Source organism: Acanthochromis polyacanthus, chromosome 9, assembly GCF_021347895.1.
Source record: "Acanthochromis polyacanthus isolate Apoly-LR-REF ecotype Palm Island chromosome 9, KAUST_Apoly_ChrSc, whole genome shotgun sequence".
NCBI lineage: Eukaryota > Metazoa > Chordata > Actinopteri > Pomacentridae > Acanthochromis > Acanthochromis polyacanthus.
In genome coordinates this window covers 39624737-39641954 of record NC_067121.1, presented here as the reverse complement: position 1 = coordinate 39641954, position 17218 = coordinate 39624737, and the positions used below count along the sequence as shown (strand labels likewise).

The following is a 17218-nucleotide window of genomic DNA, read 5'->3' as shown; positions in this document are numbered from 1 at the left end:
TTAGAAGTAGGAGGCAGCATACCTGACGAGCTTTCATCTTGGTCCGACAGAGGCACCTCTCCCTTTAACAGCTGCTCCAGCTCCTGAGAGTCGGCCACGTCCACCGGACGCTCGCCACGCTTGTTGGCTTGGAAGGCGTTGCCACCGTGACGGAGTAAGAGTTTCACAATCTGAAGAAAATCAAAAAGAGAAACTCTTGAAATTCTCTTGAAAAACACTCACAATTCTTGCTTTTTCCAAAAAAATATAGTCAAACGGAAAAACCTAAATAACTACACGTTTAAATTTTGATTTAAAACAGTGACAATCCTTTAAATCAGGGGTGTCCAAATCATCTTAGTTCAGGTTCCACATTCAACCCAATTTCATCTAAAGTGACCAGTAAAATCACAACATAATAACCTATAAATAACCACAACTCCAATTTTTTTCCCTTTGTTTTAGTGCAAAAAAAAAGTACATTCTGAAAGTGTTCACATTTAAGGAATTATCTTACAACTTGATCTAATAATGCCGATGCTCATCGGTGTTTTGAGCATTTTAGTAAGTCTAATTTCACTTCCATGGCGTGTTGCCCTTAAGGCGGAATTATCGATGTACTTTTACTTTGAAAAAGCCTTTATTTTGAAGTTGTCTGTTGACAGTTGTCACTTCCTGTCTGCTGTTTTGATGTTTACTTTTACACCCGTACGCGCTTTTGTGGATGTCGTCAGTAATTAACTTCATTTTTGGACTGACTGGTTCAGCTAAAAGGATTATTTACACATATTTATGTTGTTTTATTCCGTTCTTGCTGCAGTTTTCACTCCGTATCAAGAGCCACAGTAAAGAGTTTGCTACGACTCATAAATCATTTTGCAAGCACGAGTTTAACTAGTTGGAACGAGACGGCTTTCCTTTTCTCTCGAGCACCAGAAGAGTTGGATATATGCTTGGGCGCCATAATGAAAGGCAAAAAGTTGGTAAATGTAGCAAAATCCAAGGTGGAGTACAACCGGAGAACAGAAACAAAGCCATCTTATAGCGCCACCTGATGATGTATTCATCTGTGCCACTCGTCAACTAGTTCCACGTAAGCAGTTTTAATGTAACGATGAAACGCTGTAAGTCGAGGACGTCGTAAACCGAGGACCTCCTGTATTAGACATACTGCAACAATATAAGAACAATAGCAAGAAATCGTTCTTCTGCTCAACATTTTGACAGGACGGCAAACAGGAATAAATAATGGCAAAGGTAATATCACTCATCAGAATGTCTGCTGTGATGATTTATTTAGACTCTACGAACTACTGTAAAAGACTTTCTGATAAACGTATGCTGAGGCTGAGACACTGTCCTGTGTGGGGATGTTCCCCAAAGCTGCAGTTTCCTTTTGCATCCTACTGCTTTGGAAAAAGTCAAAGTGAAGCTCTTACATCTTTGTGTCCGCTGCTGGAAGCGTCGTGTAGCGGCGTGTCGTCATCCAGACCCTGCGTGTTCACCTCTGCTCCTGCTGCTATCAAGACCTTGGCCACGTCGTAGTAGCCGAGATTACAGGCTTCGTGAAGAGGAGTCCAACCTGGAGGGAGAGTTTCAGAGTTCACCGCTGCTATTAATGTCGAATCTAACCCGCTACACAAAAACACAACATCTGCATAGGAGGGAGCAGCATACAGACTGATTACTGCCGGTGTTATCTCCCTGAATCGGCAGCTGTTGCTCTGCTTCATGTCATTAGCAGCAGCCATTCAGACATAATGAACGCCGTTAAATGATTATCTCCCGCAGCATCGTACCTGCAAAGTCTTTGACGTTGACATCGGCTCCCAGGCTAATGAGCTCCTTAACTTGCTTGGCATCTCCCCGGATGGCGGCCATGTGAAGGGGAGTCTCCCCTCGCTCGTTCCTCTTGTTGACCTTGTCTTTCTGCCGAGACGAGGCGCTGCTGGGGACCTTCTTCTGCACGGGGGTCGTTTGTGAGGGGTGACTGGGTGTAGAGTCTGGAGGCAGGCAGGGAGAGAAGGACTTAATGGATGCTGGAAGCAAAAAGCTGTCACAGGTGGAGATTTACTACGTTTCTCTCCGGAATAGAATAAGAAACCACAGTAAATCCGGTTTTACTGGAAACCCGAGAGACTGTTTATACATGTGTTCAGGAAACGCACCTATTTGGTGTCCTGCAAAGACTCAGATGAGCAGAGTTTAAATGTCAAAATGCAATGAGACGGTAAAGCTGAGCTGTGTATTTTCACAAAATGAGAATCAAAGTCACTCCAAGCCCGTTTTTCACAAAAACAATCTCAAGCAACAGCTATGAATCACTAAGAAACAGAAATAACAATTTGAGCAGCTAGATAGAATCTCAAACCTACCACTACGTATCATATTATATCTCACCTCAAAGTATTGTATCCTATCATATTGTATCTCATCGTATCATATCTCAGCTCATCGTATCTCACCTCATCTCATCATATTGCATCGTGTCGTATCTCATCTCATATCTCATTGCATCTCACTATATTTCATCTCATCCCATCGTATCTCATCTCATCGTATCATATCTCATCCCATCATATTTCATCTCATCATATTGCATCGTATCGTATCTCATCATATCTCATCTCATCGTATTATATCTCATCCTATCGTATCATATCTCATCTCATCACATCGTATCTCATATTTCATCTCATCGTATCATATCTCATCATATTTCATCTCATCGTATCTCATATCTCATCTCATCGTATCACAGCACTTAGTTTATGTTATTAAATAATGTGACGGTTGTTCATTTTCATGGATGGACGGCGCACACTGATGACGTTTTATTCTTGTGTGTTCGACTCACGTAGATCGTAAGCTAGGATTCAGCTGCGTTTTCATCTTTAATCTGCACAGGCCAAACCTCCCATCATGTCCAAAGATTATTAGATTCATGTCGTGCAGCGTAGCAAGCTGTGAACTTATAGGATTGTTCAAATCACAGTGTGGAGAGGCCTTAAATGGATGCTTGAAGCAAAAGCCTGTCACAAGTTGAGATTTACTACTTTTCTTTTCTCCTTGGAATAGAATAAGAAACCACAGTAAATCTGGTTTTAATGGAAACTCGAGAGACTGTTTATGCATGTGTTCAGGAAATGCATCTATTTGTTGTCTTGCAAAGAGTCACATGAGTAGAGTTTAAACGTCAAAATGCAATGAGGCTTCTTTTACGGCAAAGCTGAGATAAGAAGCAACTGTCCTTAAAACTACTCCTACCCTTTTTTCCCCCACAAAAACAATCTCAAGCAACAGCTCTAAATCACCAAGAAACAACAGAAATAATCTGAGCAGCTAGATAAAATCTCAGACCTACCCTCTTTAAACTACTCTGAGCCCATTTTTCACAAAAACAGTCTGAAACAACACAGACAGCATTTCTGAGCAGCTACATGAAATATTAGACCTGCTCTGGAAACAACCATGAAATACGGGAGAGTTAAGACGCTCGGAGGCATGAGTCATCCAACGGTAAACACACTCCGAGCCATCTTGAGGATGTGGTTGAGGTGAGAGGGCAGGTACACAAACCTGGACTGTTGGCAGTCATCTGCATTAAGAGAGCCATCTGTTTGCGCTCCGACAGCGGATAGCCAAACAGAAGGTTAGGCGCCTGGGACTTCTTGCCCCCGGCCTCCTTTTTAACCTTCTTCTTGTCCGGTCCATCTTTATCTGCAAGAGAAATGAGAAAAAAAATCGTCAAGAGCTGTCCGAGAGACGGCCTGGTCGTCATAGAAACGTGTTTTTCCTCCTCTCCTTGTATCTGTCGGGCACGCAGAGGAACAGATGACAAGCATGAGGGGACGATTAAAGAAAAGACAGCATTCTCTGAAGCCTCCGCCGGTCGGTTTGTTACTGAACACAAACATGCGTGAGCTGCAACAGGGGGCAGATGCAAGGCGCAGAAAAAAAGAACAGAAAAACCACACGCACGTGCATGTGTGTGTGTGTTTACAGCGGAGGCAAAGTGGGCGACTCGAGGATCGGGCTGCAGCGATTACCTGCGTATATCCTGCAGGGAGGCACTAATCTCTCTCCCCAGGTCTCACTCGACTGGCCTGGGTCTGAGTCATCTACAGTGCAAAGCAGAGAGGATGAGGAGGGGAGGAAGAGGAGGGGAGGAAGAGGAGGGAGGGGGTGGAAAGGGTGGGAAAGCACTGCATTAACGCTCACTCTCGCCGCTCACCCTCCTCATTTCACATGTACTCAGATACAGACAAAAAGGCACACTGGATTATGAGTCATGGCAACACAGGAGACGGGAGAGGAGGGCCGATGTGAGGCGGTCGGCGGAGTCTCTGCTTCCCGTTTTGTCCCACAGGGGCACCGGGGGGAAAGCTATCGGATGGCAAAGCCGCCCTCCGTGCTGGTTTAGCTTTTATGGAATTATGCTTTCACAGTCGAGCCGTCCCTCCAGGAATTCGCCATGCTGTTGTAACGCAAGTTCAAAAAAAATCTCCTGCGCCACCTTGCTATTATGTCCAATCACCGCAACTTTTACGCAATTTTGTCCCGCGAGTTCCACCAATCACAGCAGTCAAACGTAATGCACCGATTTCACTTCCTGTTTCTGGTTTGAAGATGCAGACATGTCCCATTCTAATGCCAACAAAAATTAATGCTAAACACGGTGAAAAACAATTCCCTGATGCTCTTCACCAAAGCGGAGCTAAACTGTTTTACACTCGTGGAATATTGTGGTGGAATACAAACAAAAATCAAACATATTTCCACCACTAAACACATTAAGAAAACGGCGGAAACGAGACAAATCACAGTGATGGAAGCCGCTGATCCAGATCTGTTGGAACTCTGAAAGAATCAAAGGAAGTTAGATTCATTAATGGGTGTGTGAGAACACGTGTGTGTGAGAACACGTGTGTGTGTATACCAGGACGTGAAATTAACTTTTTGAGCCACTGACATATGTCCAAACATGATTCATTCAACAGTAAATGATCATTTAGTGCCTTAACCCTCCTGTTGTCTTTATTTACAGGCACCAAAAAATATTGTTTCCTTGTCTGAAAAAATCCAAAAATTCAGCAAAAAAATGTCTGAAAATTTGCAAAACCTTCAGGAAGAAAACTCCAATAACTCCTTAAAAACTTCCCTTCAGTATTATTTTAAAAAGTCCCCCAAATTTAGCAAGAAAATGTTTGTAAATACTTTTTAAATACTTTCCCATAAAGTCATAAAAACATCTGAAGTGATTACATATATATCAGTAAGACTTCTCATACTTAAGAATGTTTGCAAAAAAAATGGTATTTTTGGTGAATGTTCTTGAGAAACTTTTTAAACATTTCTTTTTTTCCACCAAAAAATGTTCAAAAATTTCCCAAAATTTTTTAAAATGTGGACATCAGAAGTTTCACTGTGAAAATACATATATATATTTTTTAAAATTTTTAAACTTTAAAACGTGTCATTTTGACCCGCAGGATGACATGAGGGTTAAATCTACCAACCACTTCCTGTTGTCAGCTTGTGGAAATGGGTTGGAGCGTGTTAAAGAACTAGTTTCAGCATAAATGTTGCCAATTAAAATTTTGAAACGCGTTCTAAAAGCTGTAAAAAAAAAAAAAAAAAGCAACTTTTTAGCAACTGTCACTGTCTCTTGCAATTTCATCGCCACAAATACACTTAAAGCGTCGCAATTTCCTTCCAAACATCACAATTTTTTAGAAAAGCTGCCACAAATTCAGGCATTTTAGTCTCACAAAACGCCTACGAAATCCTGGAGGGACTGATTGAGGGTTCTCATCTGTTGGAATGAGGCAGGACCACACACTGAAAGGAGGAGATGAAGGCGAACCTGCAGGACCTCGAGTCGTCTCTAAACTTAATTTATTGTAATTACTACTGTCCCATACACCGACCCGTTTTAGGCTCTCAAATCTGATGCAAACACAGAATTAAACACAGTCTGACTGAGTGGCAGCAGTGGAACAGTGTTTGTACAAGCGGGAGATGTCAACAATGTGAAGCAGCGACTCTTTCCCTCCAACACAAAGACCATTACTGGGAAATCTGTACACTTTCAGAACAGTTCTAGGCACCGTTCTCAACAGAATAACGCATTCAGGAAAGCCATTTTATTTATTTTATTGTACCAGCATCATCTGTTGTTTTTCTTTTGCACCTTATTTCTTCTACCAGCACATTATTTTTCCTTATTCTTTTTAAATGTAAAACATATGAGCTACTGGATGGACTGAATGTCAGGGTGTCCAACGTTTGGGTCTCATTTTGATCCTCCAGTAAATCCTCTCTGGTTCAGTTCCAGAAGAATAAATGTTGTGTTCCTTTGTTGACACTCTGTGATCTGGAAGTTTTAATGTTTAAATGATAAACTGAGGCTGAATGTTGCTGAAACTGAATTTATTTTTCTTCAGAAATTTCAGGTTGTTCATGGAGTTTGGCAAAAAAGACAATTCCTTAAATGTGAACATTTTCGGAATGTACATTTTTGCACTAAAACCAAGGAAACATCTGGAGTTGTGGTTATTTACAGGTCATTAAGCTCTGATTTTACTGATGTGACTCGCTTCAGATCAAACTGTTCTGAATGTGGAACCTGGACTAAGAGGAGTTTGACACCCCTGACCCAAAGGGATGAATAAAGCGTCTCCTTATCTATCACAGTCTCAAATGTAGCTGCTATCTTTTCACACTTTCTTACAAATGAGTGAAAAAGGCCAAATCTTATGCAGTATTACTGAATCAAAATAAGCCAGTGTCAATTATAATAGAAATAAACCAGTACTCAATATGGCTAACTGATGTGTTTTTAATAGTTTTAGGGGAAAGCTGAGGCATTATGACACAAAGGAATAAGACACAGCAGGCTTTAGCTAAACAGAATCAGTAAATTGTTACTATTGCTGCTCGGTTTTGTTTATTTTAGAGGGTCTTGTGGCTCTAAATATTATTTACATACGAAAATTAACATTCAAATACAGCACAACTTCCCCAGATTAATGTGTTCCTGCTTTTTTTAAAGTCTAATAACACACACTCTAGGCCACAGCTTCACCAGTGTGGTCGGATTTGGACCCAAACAAGACAGTGAAGAACGTGTTTAAACAACCGGCCACCAGGGGGCAGCGTGAGGGCATGGCAGCAAGCCAGCAGGAGGAGCAGGGAGGAAGAGCGCTCCTTACCGGTGTCCGAGTCCCGCTCCTCCGTCCGGGGCGGGCTGGTCGTGAAGGACAGCTTGCGCTTCATGGAAGACTTGGCTTTCCCCTCCTTCCCCAGCAGTTCACTCCGGTCCAGCTTCGGAGTTTTGGTGAAGGGGGACAGCTTGTCTTTGCTCTGTCGGGAGACGCACAAAAAAGAAAACCAGACATGTTAAATATAGCAAAGGTGCGGCCTCGGGTAGTGCCGGCTGAATGTCAACAATACACACAAACTGTGGCAAAGAACGGCCAACTAGTTTGACAACAAAAAGGGGCTGAACTTAGCATGAAGACAGGATTTCAAGCTAAAACATGACAGTAACCCAACAAAGAGAACGATTACACAACAGAGTCTCTGCAGCATGTTCTTTAGGTCAGCTGTTGTCTCAGTCCAGGTTACACATTCAGAACAGTTTGATTTCCAGTGACTAGTAAAATCACAGCACAACGACCTGTAAAAAAACCACAATTCCTCATGTTTCTTTGTTTTAGTGCAAAATAAGTACATTCTGATAATGTTCATATTTAAGGAATTATCGTTTCACAAAACTTCATGAGCATCCTGACATTTGTTAAGAAAAATAAATTCAGCTTCACCAACATTATGTCTCACTTTGTCATTTCCACATTACAACTTCCAGATCACAGAGTGTTGACAAAGGAACACAACATTTAGTCATCTGGAACGGAATGATGTCGTATTTTACTTTGATGAAAATGACAAATTCAGACAAAAAAAAAACAACAAAAAGAAGACAAAACATTACAAAAATGAGATGCAAAAGGCCAAAAACAAGACACTAGACAACAAAAATGAGACAAATGACGCATGCAAGCCAAAAAAAACACTGAAAATGAGACAAAAAAATGACAAAAAGTGAGAAACAAAATGACAAAAAAATAGACAAACAACACAAGCGAGACAAAAAGTAAACAGAAGACAAAAAACGTGAGACAAACAACAAAAGTAAGACAAAAAACAAAAACAAGACAAAGTTTTACAAAAATGAGACACAAAATGGCAAAAACAAGACACTAGACAACAAAAAAAGAGACAAATGACACAGGTGACCAAAAAAAAAACACACTGAAAGAGACAAAAAATGACAAAAGTGAGAATCAAAATGGAAAAAAATAGACAAACAACACAAGCGAGACAAAAAGTAAACAGAAAACGACAAAAAACATGAGACAAACAACAAAAGTAAGACAAAAAAACAACAAAAACAAGACTAAACATTACAAAAATGAGACACAAAATGACGAAGAACAAACTAGTATTTTACTTTCTGATCCAAACAACTTGTCATGCTCTAGAAATGATTTTAAATTTATAGTTTTACTCATTTACAATCTGCAGTTAATGTCTTCTCTGGAATTTTTCCACTTTGAGGGCCGGATTGGACCCTCTGGAGGACCACTTTTGGCCCGCGGGCCTCATGTTGGACACCCCTGGTTTAAATTATGCAGGTGGCAGGCTTGTCTGAATGACTCACTAGAATCTTATTCCCAAGGCGAAGAGCCTGCCCAGTGAAGAGTAAAAGATCAGGGGTGACTGGTCTCGTCTCTTTGTTTACATACAGAAATAAAACATGCTGGAGTTACTGCAGCGCTACAAGTTTCATACATGCAAACAGACTTTATAGAAGTTAGTAAGTCATTTTCATCATCTCATCATATTTTTTAGTCAGTTTGGGTTTCCTTTTCAAATCTTTTTATTTATTTTACACATGGATTGCCGTCTAGTCATCTGGGTGGATGATGACAGAATGATTCAATGAATGAACATATTATGAACAACCTGAAATTTATGAAGAAAAGTAAGCTCAGTTTCAGCAACATTCAGCCTCAGTTTATCATTTCCACATTACAGCTTCCAGATCACAGAGTGTCTACAAAGGAACACAACATTTAGGCGTCTGGAACTCATCACAACACATCAAAACGACAAAAGTCAGACAAAAAAAAAAGACAAAAACAAAATATTTCAAAAATGACAGCCAACAACAAAAAAGTAGCTAAACGAAACAAAACAAAGAAAAAAATTTGACACAAAAAGTTACAAAGTGACAAAAAATTGACAAACAACAACAAAAAATCCACAAAAGGACACAACAAGACCAAGAATGACAAAAGCGAGAAACAAAAGGACAAAACGTTGAGTCGCTTTTTTGCTTGGTTTCGTTTGTCTTGTTTTTTTGTGTCTCGTTTTTGTCTTTCGTCTGACTTTTGTCATTTTCATAAAATCATAAAGTAAAATACTACATCGTTTAGTTCCTGATAGTTGTGACTAAATGTTTTGTACGTTTGTAGAAACACTGATCTAGAAGCTGAAATATGGAAATGTAAATTGAGGCATAACGTTGCTGAAATTCAACTTATTTTTCTTAAGAAATTTCAGGTTTTTTCATGATGTGTTGTTAAAAGGTAATTCCTTAAATGTGAACATTTTCAGATTGTACTTTTTCGCACTAAAACAAAGGAAAAATCTGGATTTGTAGTTATTCATAGGTTATTACGCTGCGATTTTACTAGTCAGATTGGGTTGAATGTGGAAGCTGAACTAAGACGAGTTTGACTCCGTGCTCTCGCAGCTGCCAATTGCTTCTGTGGATGAGATTTTGTTTTTTACAGTTTGGATTGAAATTAGTTTGACGTGTGCATAAAGAGGCCATCCAATTCTCCAGGAAATAGAAGCAGTTCCAGCAGTAATTTCTCTATCATCCCGGTGTCTTTAGCTTCGATCTGCAGACAAAGCTCTTTTTTTTCAGTCCCATTACTTTTAGTGAGCTGTGCTTTGCTGCAGTAAAATACATCTCTGGCAGCAGGAGAACGTCTGCAGCGTGGAGCTGCTTTGATCTCAGTGAAGCGATGTGCCAGCTGCGCAAAGCTCGAAGTGTCGAAAGCAGAGGAGAGCAAAGATGTGAAGCACTTTCTGCCTTAAAATATAAAGCAGATACAAACGGTTCATCTCATGAATGCAGAAAAGGATAATTAAGTAGAGTCGAAATGACAACGAGGGCTTCTAACCCCTCACAGACTGAAGCATCTCAATGTTTTACGATAAACCAGAGCAGTGCAACACAAATAAACACTTAGAGTGGCCCTTAAAATATTAACTGTGTCAAAAAACATCTGCTTAATTAAACACAATCAATTGAAATCACAATGTTAGTTTAAAATGTCAACATCTACGTCAACATGTACACGTATGTCTGCTGGGGTGCTGACACGTTTATGATGCAAACTGTCCAGAAAATAAGCATAGCGACGACAACATCCAGATGTTAGCGCCACAGCAGAGGGGGTCACGGATGTGTTTAGACCAGGGGTGTCCAACATGAGGCCTACGGGCCAAAAGTGGTCCTCCAGAGGGTCCAATCCGGCCCTCAAAGTGTAAAAATTACAGAGAAGACATTAACTGCAGATTGTAAATTAGTAAAACTATAAATTTAAAATAATTTCTAGACCATGACAAGTTGTTTTCATCAGAAAGTAAAATACTAGGCTGTTCTGTTGTTGTTTTTTGTCTCATTTTTGTAATATTTTGTATCATTTTTGTTGGTGTTCTTTTTTGTCTTTGTCATTTGTCTCGTGTTTTGGTCGTTTTGTTTCTTGATTTTGTCATTTTGTGTTTCCCTTTATTTGTTTTTTTGAGCATTTTTGTCATTTTGTTTCTTGCTTTTGTTGTTTTGTGCCTCATTATTGTAACAAAGTAACAAAAACGAGACACAAAGCGGAGGTGAGCTAACTAAACATGGCACGTTCACTGACATTAAGTAAATGTAGAACTGAACAATAAACACTGAAACCTCAACATCAACAACAACATCAGTCTGTTACAATATTCTGTTATCTTCTATGTAAAATGATTCATAAATGCATGAAAGTCGTTGGTATTCATGACTTTTCTGAAGAGCTGATCAACATCGTGATGCACCGAACAGATTTGTTTACATTTTCACCGGAGTTCCGACTTATGACTCTGATGCAAGTCGAGGACCTCCTGTATGTTTGCCTCCTTAAAGCTGCTGTCCGGAGTTTGAATCGCAGCGTCTCCCAAAACACTGTTGGTCCCTCCCTCTGATTTCGGCCCTTTATTTGTGCACACGCGGAGTACCTGAGAGAAGTGCCCGGAGTGCTGCAGCATCTCGCCTGTTTTGCTGTTTTCCACTCTTCTACATTTAGTACATTTAGTAAATAATAAAGGAATTACGTTAGAATGCTGTATTGAGTCTAACTTGTCCTAATACCAAAATAACATGAATCTGCTAGGACGAACGAGTAAAGTTTCAATATGTGATTACACTCGTGTATCCCTCTGGATGACGTTGTTTATGAAACTTAGTGCATTTACGCGTGTATATGTGTTACATTGTTTATTTATTTCTATCTAGAGTTCAGAATTGCACGACTCCTCTGACGAAGAGTATGTCCCAGACGCCCCAACATCTTCCTCCAGAGGTCGGGCATCTAAACGAAGCCGTCAGGCGGGCTATGGAGGCCGTGGTCGGGGAGCGACGCGAGCACCCCGAGCCGAAAAACGTCCTGCAGTCTCTTGGTCTGACAAGCCGTGGGATTGGTAACTTTTCTGGAAGTTGCTGATCCCTGAGGCTCTCTCCTCCACAAGCAAAACAAATGTGCGCGCGGTTGCGTAGTGCGTAGCTCGCCCACCTCTGCATGGGCTTGCTTGCTGTGCGTGTAACCGTTGATTGACAGCATGACAAAGCTGAAGCTCGAACTTGATTGGTCGGCAGCGACCGGCGCTTTTTGGAATAACATGGGGGTCTATGAGAGGAAGGCGGAGCTCAGGAATAAATTTTCATATCGCGTTATACTAACTTTATATTATAGTATCGAACTAGACTAACACATTTAAGCTTTGTTAAAAAATGATACATAAATTGAAAACAAACGGAAACTCCGGACAGCAGCTTTAAATCTGGAGGCCATTCGGTGTTTGTGGACACGTACCTTCTTCCCCGCCTGCTTATCCACCATGGCTCCATCTCTGTCGCTCCCAGGTTTGGCCATGGTGCGGCACCTGACTAGCTTAGACTGCTACAGCACAGTAGGTTCATCATGCACCTGGAGAAAGAAAAACAATAGCAATGAGAGGGTTTTCAGCGCTGCCACGTCACCGTCTGAACGGACTGACCCAGTAAGTGGTGGCGTAAACAGAGCGACTTTGCACCAGACAGAGAGAGCTTTAAACAGTGGTAGGAAGTGCTTATAGGCTGGCCTTTCAGAAAAGAAAAGTCACTAAACCCCAGAGAGGAGTGGAGTGGTGGCGTATGAAGCATCATTGCCACTACGTGTAGCTCAGCTGTGCTTTCTGAGCAGAAAGGCAATCAGGGATTTTTATTGAAATTTCCATTCCATCTCTTGAGGGTGACCTTAAAAAACAAGCAGGAAACGACTGCATGAATCACGGCTTTAGGGACTCTTCTGAGAGGAAAACGTCCCCCTTAAACGCTGTCACTACGGTCGACTCGTCAGCGTAACCGAGCCCTGCTCTGATGTGGTTTGTGACGGTGTAGTAACACATGCAGCTCTGTGGAGGAAGTTCAACGCTCAGCTGAAGCTGCCTACAGCCGGCGTGGCATGTGTCAGTTATCTTGTCACATGAGTTTCACAGTTTTCAGTCATAAGACCCTCGCCTTAATTACTTCAAATGAACTTTCCCCGCTTTCTTTTTGCCCACTCGCTCAGTGTGTCATCTGATTCAGCAGAAATAGCTGCTCTGTACCCGTTAAAAGCCCCGCTAGAAGTTCATTTTAGGAACCTGAGAGCCACTGATTATTTGTTAGGTAAACGAGCGGGGCAGCCCCAATTACTCAATATGAATGCACAGCACAACCTAAGAATAAATGTTTTAGCAAGCATTTGTTTCCAAGAAAAGAACAAGCATGATGATAGCTACATCCAATCAGAGCCAAATAACGTTCCAAATAAATAAAGATAAACAGTGTTTGACTGCAAGACACACAGTTGGTAAAGAAAGCATGTTTGCTCTGGCTGGGGATGATCGCAGGAACAACTTCCATCCTTAAAGGCTTCAAAAATTAATAGATTGCTTATAAAAGAGATAATTAATATGTTATGCCTTGAATGGTCATTTTTAAGAGAAAATCGACACAAAAAATAAACTCTGAACCAGACAATATCACCCAATTAACCAATATTGCTTATTTTGATAGCTAGATAATAAATTCAAAACTCTTGAAACCTTTTGAAATTTGAACATTTTCTGGTTTCTTTGCTCCATCTGTGCACTGTGGACAAAACCAGACACTTGAAACGATTGTCTTTCACTTTGGAAAAGACTAATTGATCACTTTTTGGTCCTATTCTCACATTTTGTAGACCAAACAACTAACTGATTCACTGAGAATACATCTGACAGAATAACTGACGACGACAACAATAAAAACTTGGAACCCTAATGGACAACCGGCAGCTTTACTACCAACATATGTACCTCTTCTTGTTGATTTAGAAAAATCAAATGTCAAGAATCTTTTCACTGTTTGATTAAAAACCAATTCTCCCGTGCAATGTTTCCAGAAACAGCCAGTGCACATTCACTGTTTACGTCTACTTCCTGTCATTTGGGTTCTTCCAACTACCACAGCGATTCCAAAACAACAATCCTGTGGGACGAAGCTGAACGCTACACCGCCTTATCATGCAGGATTAGCCAGAGGTTTGCTGTGCCGATCAACCATGAGATGCAAGCAACACCTCTGATAATGTAGAGAAAGCAAAGCTGAATGGATTTTTTATTTGTAGCTATCAGACGAGTCAAACATGCCACTCCTATAAACAGCAGAGTCACCGTCGACTCACTGCAGCATCGTTACTCTGCAATCGGTCCGTACCCACGTGTGAAAGTAAATTAAAAACACGCCGCTGGAGCTGAATGGATTGTAGCAGAAGCAGCCTTTAATGAAGCGATGTCATCCAGACGCACGGCGAACAGCATTACCTTCACACAGGACCGCCTGTGAGCGGCGTGTCGAGGATTTATGTAAAAGCCACAAGTCTTGCAAGTTTAATCAGCTAAAGCAGTCCGACACAGAGGTACAAACAGAGCTGCAGAGTGCTGCACGCTGAGAAAGGAGGCTGCTGTTGACCTTTTAACGTACCCTACTGTCAAACTGCTGTTTAACCTGATATTTGACATGTGAAGTCGTGTGTCATTCTCATTACGGTTACATAATAATTTATCAACGGTTTAACGTTGTGTCTTAGAAAACCACCAAGCATTTTCTTAATTTTCTAGCATCTTTGATTTTCACAACACTGTTTAAAATTTTAAGACGTCACTGCAAAAAAGAAAAATTATTTCTGGTTATTTGTTGACAAAGCAATTAATAAAGAACAAAATGAAAAACACATTTGCCACTCTGCGGTTTCATAAATCCAGTATGGAACAAGATATATAAGCAGGCCACTAGGACTGGACTCGAATATCCGAATATTCGTTCGCTACGGCGGTATGCGGATATTAATTTTCGTATCTGAATATTCGCCCCTCAAAATCCAGTCGTACCGGTTTTCAGCACGAAATCACCACAACTATTATATAAACTATTAATTTCTATTATTTATATATATTTACACCAAATATAGGAAAAAAAAGTGTAAAAACTAAATCAAAACAATATATATTAAATTTTACATTCTAATATATATATTTCACAAAAGTAACTGTATATATACAATATATATATAACCCTACACATATACATATATATATATATATACACGTGTGTGTGTGTGTGTGTGTGTGTGTGTGTGTGTGTGTGTGTGTGTGTGTGTGTGTGTGTTATTTTGTAAAATAATGATTTAAAAGATAAAAATGATGTATTTTTTTAACAGTGGGTTTTACAGGGTTAAAAAAAACATTTATTTTCTTTGGGTAGTTCTACAACCTTTTCTGATCCCAGTAACAGCACGGCGTTGACAGGTATCATTTTTCGGGCCCTGCTGCGCCGCCGAGGCCAGCGAGAGGGCCGTCATTAGTCAGCAGATCGTCAGCATGCAGCAGCATTGTCATTCAGGCGGCTGAAAGGGAGAATTGAGCTGCCCACAGCGAACACGTCGGTGTAAAGAGGCTGGTGTATCGGGGGTATTAAAGCCGTATGGACCAGACCAGAAAACAAACGCTGACAGGACTCCAATCTGGCCCAGAGACGAGGCGAGGAGGGTGTGACTATAATTACAGAGGTATTTGGGCACTCGCCAGTTTGGCATTCGCTGCGTTTCATGAGCAGCTCAGGGCTGCAAAAGCCCCGGCGAGCTCTGCCATTAACCTTGGGCTGTTTCAAGTGTGGATCAAACCCTGCCTCGATGACTACTACAGTTTACAGAGACTAAAGCTGAGATTCGTTTGGCAGGGGATTTGGTACAGTGAAAGCAACAATTACCAACCCACTTAATATCACTGAAACAGGATGTCAAACTGCACGATCACAGCTGGAAGAAGGTGCAGAGATGTGACACCAGAGGCACTAGGATGGCTGGTCTCCTCAGCTCCAACATAAGCAATGTGGTAAATAATTCAGCTGCCAAGGAAAAGACACAACCGAACACACTGACTGCACTGCCGTTATTCATTCATCTGCTAATTATCTGCTCTGCTAATAGAATAAAGATTTTGCTCATAAAATGGCAGAAAAAAAGAGTTAATGATTTTGAACAACAGTACAAAGTGAAAAGTAAAAACAAATTAGATGAAAATCTGAGTTTGGTCACATTTCTGCCTAATAAAACAACTGAAGCATTTTATTCATTATCAAAATAACTGCAGATTAACAGACGAGCTGAAACAATCAGTCAATTAATAGTGTTTATAAAACTATTGGGATAATTGAATATTCACCTCAGTCATTTTAAAGCAAAAATTCCCCTAACTTCCTTAATTTCAGTTCCTTAAATGAGGATTTTCTCTGTGTCTTATGTGACTAAATGTAATATCTTTGGCTTTAATACTGTTTGTTGAACAAAAAGGGATTTTAAAATATCAGTCTGCTTTAGAAAGATTTTTTGGCTATTTTCCAACATTTTAGAAGAATCTGCAGACTGATAAATCAGTAATGATAATGATTCGTGCAGTCTGAATATTGAAGCCTTTTAAATCCTTCAAACATTAGATGCATGCCTCTGTGTGCAACATTCTTGTAAAACTGAAAGTGGATCAGCAGAGAACACGGCTGGAGGTCAACTTTCTTATCAGATTATACGACTTAAGAAAATGACACAGTTTCGAAGCTATATTTGTTTTGCTCGGACATGACAACAAGCTGTGATAAAAACTGAGTCAGAATCGTAAATATCCATCTGCAGCGGCTGAATTAAGCCGGTGAAATTCCAAGTTAACCCTGTAAGACCCAAATACGGGAAAAAAAACTACATATATAAACTCAAATATAGAAAAAAATTGCAAAAAATAAAGCAAATAAAACAAAAACTATATATATATATATGTTAAAAAAAATTAGCAAAACACATTTTAAAAATACATAAATAAAATACAACTTTTCTGTTTGTTCATTTTATTTACTTTTTGCTCATTTTTTTCTGTGTGTGTGTATATATAATTTAAAAATGTAACTAAAAATGAATGTAATTTTTTTATATTTCTACATTTTTTTGGTACATGTTACAGAAAAAATCAATTGTATACACACACATATGAACATATATGTATACACTTATACATATGTGCGTCGATATACACATATATATACACACACATACAGTATATACACTAGGTCTGGCCCGAATAGTGGCTTCTGGCCTCCGAATATTCGGGCCCTATTAAAGATGAATATCCGAATAATTGTTCCGCCCCGCAACGACAGGGGGCGGCTTGTGGCGGAGACGGCCCGAATATTTGGATCCGTTCATCTGGTCGCCCGGACGCAAATTTTGCCTTCGTTTTGTCTTCAGTTAAACTGAAGAATTCCCAGACAGCGGACGTCTTCAGCATCTTGTCTTGTGTT

The 17218-nt window shown here is 40.2% G+C and overlaps 1 protein-coding gene across 2 annotated transcripts in view; it reads right to left on the bottom strand.

Moving 5' to 3' along the window:
- Window positions 1–17218, bottom strand: part of ankrd12 (ankyrin repeat domain 12) — a 43089-nt gene that overhangs the window by 9249 nt on the left and 16622 nt on the right. The window contains exons 2-8 of one of the 2 annotated variants that reach the window (XM_022209869.2): window positions 12183–12296; window positions 7194–7344; window positions 4029–4100; window positions 3559–3699; window positions 1779–1982; window positions 1419–1561; window positions 23–170 (exon numbers count right to left, since the gene is read on the bottom strand). In XM_022209869.2, coding sequence (XP_022065561.2) covers window positions 23–170; window positions 1419–1561; window positions 1779–1982; window positions 3559–3699; window positions 4029–4100; window positions 7194–7344; window positions 12183–12242 — 919 coding nt within the window. In that variant the 5' untranslated portion in view covers window positions 12243–12296. The remainder of the gene's footprint in view (window positions 1–22; window positions 171–1418; window positions 1562–1778; window positions 1983–3558; window positions 3700–4028; window positions 4101–7193; window positions 7345–12182; window positions 12297–17218) is intronic. The other variant, XM_022209870.2, reaches the window with a different exon arrangement.